At 58.0% G+C, this 5,783-nt stretch overlaps 1 protein-coding gene across 3 annotated transcripts in view; it reads right to left on the bottom strand.

Moving 5' to 3' along the window:
- Nucleotides 1-139: 139 nt before the first annotated feature.
- LOC102384727 (synaptonemal complex central element protein 1) overlaps nt 140-5,783 on the bottom strand; it is a 10,570-nt gene continuing 4,926 nt past the window's right edge. The window contains exons 4-14 of one of the 3 annotated variants that reach the window (XM_025192576.1): nt 5,721-5,779; nt 5,436-5,483; nt 4,732-4,786; nt 4,425-4,484; nt 3,899-3,988; nt 2,797-2,860; nt 2,457-2,523; nt 2,153-2,273; nt 1,486-1,575; nt 973-1,021; nt 140-272 (exon numbers count right to left, since the gene is read on the bottom strand). In XM_025192576.1, the coding sequence (XP_025048361.1) occupies nt 240-272; nt 973-1,021; nt 1,486-1,575; nt 2,153-2,273; nt 2,457-2,523; nt 2,797-2,860; nt 3,899-3,988; nt 4,425-4,484; nt 4,732-4,786; nt 5,436-5,483; nt 5,721-5,779 (736 nt within the window). In that variant the 3' untranslated portion in view covers nt 140-239. Of the gene's footprint in view, nt 273-972; nt 1,022-1,485; nt 1,576-2,152; nt 2,274-2,456; nt 2,524-2,796; nt 2,861-3,883; nt 3,989-4,424; nt 4,485-4,731; nt 4,787-5,435; nt 5,484-5,720; nt 5,780-5,783 lie in introns of all 3 variants that reach the window. The other 2 variants (XM_025192575.1, XM_014526039.2) reach the window with 2 other exon arrangements.

The following is a 5,783-nucleotide window of genomic DNA, read 5'->3' as shown; positions in this document are numbered from 1 at the left end:
CTCCCTGAGAACCCGGGTGTCCAAGCTCCCAACCCTGCCAGCTCTCCCTCCCCAGTACCCCACTCCCCTCCCAGAGCAGGAAGAGAACCCAGGTGTCGGGGCTCTCCACCCTTCCCATTCCTGCCCCCATCAGCAGTGAGAAGATGCTGGGTGGGTGATGGCTTTATTGGTACCAAGCTGGAGGGAGGACGAATGCCCAGACATAGGGGTTCACTCCAACATAGGGTGCCATCCTGGTGTCACGCAGCCACCTTCTGGTCCCTGGGTGCCAGCTGTGGGCAGATGGGGGGGGGGGGCGGGGGAAGTCAGCAGGGTACAGGCACCCAGCTCAAATGGGGGCCCAGCACTGGACTTGCCCTCCTTGGTGGCCTGTGACAGAGAAGGTCCTGCCCACCACAGTTCCATCCACCTGCACCCTCATCCATCCATCCCTCCCTCTATCCCCATGCACACCCGTGTCCAGGCATCCCCTCATCCCCATTCATACTCCTGTATCCATCCCTCCCTGTCCATCCTCCCATCCCTATACATACTCTTGTGTATCCATCCATCCATCCCACTCTTCCTTCCTCCCTCCCCTCATCCCCCACTCATCCATACCTTCCAAACATCACACCCCACATCCATCCCTCTACACCCCATTCATCCCCATACACACCCTGTATCCATCCCTCCCTCTCTATATCCATATAAAACACCCCTATAGCCTTCTATCCATCAATCCCTATACACACCCCTGTATCCATCCATCTGTCCTTGTACACACACTTGTAACCATCCCTCTACCTGCCCTATAAACATAATTCCTCCATTCCCCCCCATACACACCCTTGTATCCTTCCCTCCATCACCTCATCCACCCATCCATCCCCATACACATCCCCCCACCCTATGCCCCCCTCTCTCTGACCATCCCCATACACATCCTTGGATCTACTCTTCCATCCCCACCCTAATCCTCAGCCCACATGCCTGGCTGGTGCTGCTCCTCCACCCCTGGCCCTCCAGCTCCACCTTCAGCCTGGAAGGAGGAGGGGGGCGAGTATTAGAGAATGCATCCACCTCTGGAGAGGAGCCAATCCCAACTCACCCCACCCTAGCTGGGATGCGGCAAGAGAGGCTGCCAGGCTTGGCCACCAGGGCTGTAGCCTGATCTTGCCAGGAGACCCCAGCTCTCACAGCTGGAAGGGAACCCAGGTGTCCAGCTGCCCAGGCCCCTCTGCTCTCCAACTCCCTCCTAAAACTCAGACAGAACACAGGTGGCATCTGGGCTCCCAGCCCCAGGTCTCCAACCCACCAAGCCCACACTCCTTTCCTGGAGCTAGGGAGAACCCAGGTGTCCCAGCTCCAAGTCCCCCTGCTCAAACCTACCAGGCTCAACTTCCCTCCCAGAGCTGAAAAGGACCCAGGCACCTTCCAGCCCCATTCTAACTTTCCAGGTCACACTCCCCTCCCAGAACTGGACAGAACCCGGGCATGCCTCACCGGTTGCATCGCTGCAGCCCCTGGCAGTGGCGTTGGGTGGCAACCTCCAACTGGGAATGGGCACCTTGGTTCTCCTGCTGCAGCAGCTGTCTGGGGAAGGGCAGAGGGTGAGCACCAGACATCCTCCCACCCCATGCCAGGGTGCCACATCTGGCATTGTATATGGGGGGCCAGAACTGCCTTCTGGTCAAGCCACAGAGCAGAACCTAGGCATCCAGACCACCTGCTTTCACCCCTGAGCTCACACACCCATCCCAGAGAAGCCAGACGTCCTGGCTCCCAGTCCCCCCTGTTCTCACCCCACAACCCCCACTCCCCTCCCAGAGAACCCAAGCATTCAGGCTCCTAGTCCCCCCTGCTCTCACTGCCCCAGTGAACCTAGGCATCCAGGCTCCCATCCCCTGCCCATTCCCAGCCCCCACTTCTGCCTCCAAGATGCAGTGGAATCAAGGAGTCCTGGCTCCTACCCTCCCTATAAAACACACGACTCCACACCCAGTCAAAGACAGAATCCAGGTGTCTGGGATCTAGGCTGGGGGGCAAAATGACCCTCAATCTTCCCCACTTCTGATACCTATTGGGAGAGAACCCAAACATCTGGGCTCCCAGACCCACCTGCTCTAATCCTGCCAGTCCCTCTTCTCTCCCAGGGAACCCAGGCACTCACAGGGCAGCACTGGCCTCCGGGCTCTTCAGGAACCTCCTCTCTTCACGGCGCCCAGCCCCAGCCTGGGCCAGCACATCCAGCTTTTGCTTCAACTGCATCAGCTTTGCCTGGATCAGTTCATCTGGGCCAGTAGGGAGGGTGTCACAGGACATTCCAGGTGCTGTACAGACCCCCCCCCCCCACCCCCTCCAGCTGGTATCAGGGGTACCATGCACTGTACAGACACCCCAGGCCAGGATCAGGAGGCATCAAGTGCTGTACAGACCCTTCAGGCCAGCATCATGCCAAGTGCCCCTTTGCTCACCTTCTCTCAGCAGCCGCTCCCAGCTGTCTGACATGTTCTGGATCTCAACAGCTAGCTTATCCATGGTCTGAGGAGAGGGGGAATTAATTAACTCTGGGTTAATTACCCAGGGAACTCACCAGACTGACTCCCTGTCTTCTCAGAATGGGGAGAGAACCCAGGTGTCCAGGCTTCCAGCACCCTGTTCTAACCTACCAGACCCCACTCTATTCCCAAAGCTGTTAGAGAACCCAGGTGTCCTGGCTCCCAACCAACTAACTGGGCCTCACTCCCTTCCTGGTGCTGGGAGAAAATCCAGGCATCCGAGCTCCCCATGAGGAGACCCTCCCATGTCTCTTACATGCCCTTCCTGCAGGGTCTTGTGCTTCTCCATCAGTTCATCCAGCTGCTGCTCAAACTCCAGCCTGAAAGCAGGAGAGGGGGTGACTGTGTGGTACAGGAATGGTACCCAGCCACAGCCAGAGATGCCCTGGAGTATGTGGTATGGCAGGAGGTGAGGGCACACACATACACTCAGAACCTAGGTGTCTGGGTCACACACGTGCGCACATGCACAAATGAGCCCAAGGCATCCAAGTGTATCACATACACACACACTGACCCAGGTATCTGTGTCTCTCACATACACATGCAGAACCCAGGCATCTGGGTCACAAACACATACACAAATGAATCCAGGTCAAACACACACACAACTGAGGTGTCTGTGACACATAGAGAAGCCAGGCATCTGGGTCACATGCACTCACACAGGACCCAAGGATCTGGGTGTCTCACACACACAAATGAACCCAGGTGTCTAGGTCTCTCTCTCTCATATACACACACGCATGATCCACATGTTCAGGTCACACACACACACATGCACAGAACCCAGGCACCTGAGTCTCTCTCTCATGCACACACACACACTAGACTCAAGCACCTGCCACATGTGCGTGCGCACGCACATGCACGCACGCGCACACAGATGCCCACCACTCATGCAGAAAAGACCCAGGCATCTGGGTCTCTCTCTCACATGCACACACAAATAAACCCAGTGTCCAAGTTTATCACACATACACATGCATGCACAAGCCAGACATCCAGATCACACACACACACACACACCCCCCAGGCATCTGGGACATACCCATGTGTGCACTCATGCACTGAAGTGTGTGTAGGAATGCAAGACTGACTAGAGCTGGGACAGAACCCAGGCATCCAAGCTTCCAGCTCTAACCCACCCATCCCAAGTGCACTCCCAGAGCCGAATAGTACCCCTGTGTCCTGGCTCCCAGCCCCTCTGCTCTAACCCACCAGGCTCCAAGCCAGGAAAGAACCCAGGCATCCGGGCTCCTGACCACCCCCCGCACTAGCCCTCCCAGTGCTGGGGAGACAGATTTCTGCCCCTAGCTTCCTTGTTAGCTAATGACCCGTGCCTCCAGGGGTGGCACCTCTGCTTCCTCTGCTTGAGGGTCTCCTCCTGGATGCCCATGGTGAGGTCCTGGATGCGCTGCTGCACCTCCTGCAAGAGGCCATGCTGGCTGCAGTGTGGGGAAGGAAGGAAGATCAGAACCCAGAACAGGACCCTGCCAAGGGTCTGAGCTGACCATGACGTGGGAAGAACCCAGGAGTCTAGGGCCCCAGTCAGCTGCTTTAATTTAGCAGGCCCTGTGCCTCTCCCAGAGTGGGGTTAGAACACGGAGTCCTGGCTCCTTCCCTCACTCCAACTATTTATGCTCTGTTTGTAGAGCTGGGGAGAGAACCCAGGTGTACCAGTGCCCAGGCCCTCCTTGCACTGACCCACCAGACCCCTCCCTTCCCAGGGCAGGGAAAGAACCCAAGCTTCCAGGGAATCAGTCCCCACACACCACTGGTAAAACACACTCCTATCTCAGAGATGAAGCAGAACCCAGGAGTCCTGGAGCCTACCATCCCTGTAAACACAAGACTCCACACCGAGTCAAGGACACAACTCACATGTCCTGGCACCAAGCGTGACAGCTATGTTTGACCCTCAAGCTTCCCCACTTCCAGTCCCTACTGGAAAAGTACCCAGGTGTCTAGGTTCCCAGACCTCCCTGCTCTCATCCCCCAGCCCCAACTCCCCTCCCACAGAACCCAGGCATCGAGGCTCCCAGCACCCCCCTGCTCTAACCTCCCATCTCCCTCCCCAAGAATCCAAGCATCTGGGCTCCCCCCTGCTCAAATTCCCCATTCCCCTAAAGGTCCCTCATCTGTCCGTCCATCCATCGATCCATTCCTCTTTCCTCCCCTGCCAACTCACCGATGGGACTCTGACTCAGCCTCCTGGCACTGCACCTGTACCACCCTCAAGGCCTCTGGAAGACAAACCCCCGGCTGCAGCACCTCACGCGCCTCCAAACGTGCTCTGAATCCCAAGCCATGGGGGGGGTGTCCATGTTCTAACCCATCCCTACCACAGCTAGAGGACAGAACCCAGCTGTCCAGGCTCCCAGCCCACCTTGCTCTAACCCCAAGACCCCACTTACTTCCCAGACCAAGGAAAGTACCTAGGTGTCTGGGCTCCCAGCTCCCCTGACTTCAACCCACCAGTTCCCATCCCTGCCAGAGCTTGGAAAGAGAACCCAGGCAGCATCAGGACTCCCAGCCTCCTGCTCCAAACCCCAGAATCCCCACCCACAGCTGGGGAAGAACCCAGGCAGGCAAGCTCTCATCCCCTTGCTCTAACCCCAGGCCCAACTTGCCCACCCAGCACTGGGGGAGAACCCAGGTGTCTGGGCTCCCAGCTCCCCCTGCTCTAAACTATCAGCCCCCACTCCTTCCCAGGGAACCCAGGCATATGGGCTTCCAGCCTACATTACTCTAACCCCCAGATCCCACTTTCCTCACAGTGCTGGGGAAAAACCCAGGCATCCTAGCTCCCAGCCCCCACTGCTGTAACACTTCCCCCACCCCGGCCCATACTTCTCCCAGAGAACCCAGGCCAGGTATCTGGGCTGGTCTCACCTTCTTTCTGCCAGTGGATGTCCTCCAGGTTTGTCTGCTCCTTGGTCACTATAGGAGAGGACACAGAAATCCCTGTCCTGAGCCACTGGATCAGAAACTAGAGGGGAGGGGGGCACTGTGGGGGCAGGGGACAGCCCCAGGGGCATGGCTTGGAGCACTATGCAGGCAGGAGACAGCCCTGGGGCAGGGTGAAGAGCACAGTGGGGGGAGGGAGGGCACCATGAGGCTACCAGGGAGCCCCAGAGCAGGCCAGGGGGGCACTTTGGGGGCAGGGCAGGGGCTCACACTCCTCCAGCTCCATCCACAGGTCTTCACTGCGCTCCCGGGCTTCACCCAGCTCCGTGCTCA

This window comes from Alligator sinensis, unplaced genomic scaffold (genome assembly GCF_000455745.1).
Source record: "Alligator sinensis unplaced genomic scaffold, ASM45574v1 scaffold778_1, whole genome shotgun sequence".
In the NCBI taxonomy this organism is placed as follows: Eukaryota; Metazoa; Chordata; order Crocodylia; family Alligatoridae; genus Alligator; species Alligator sinensis.
Note: the sequence above shows the minus strand (reverse complement) of the source record. Positions and strands in the feature narration are given on the sequence as shown.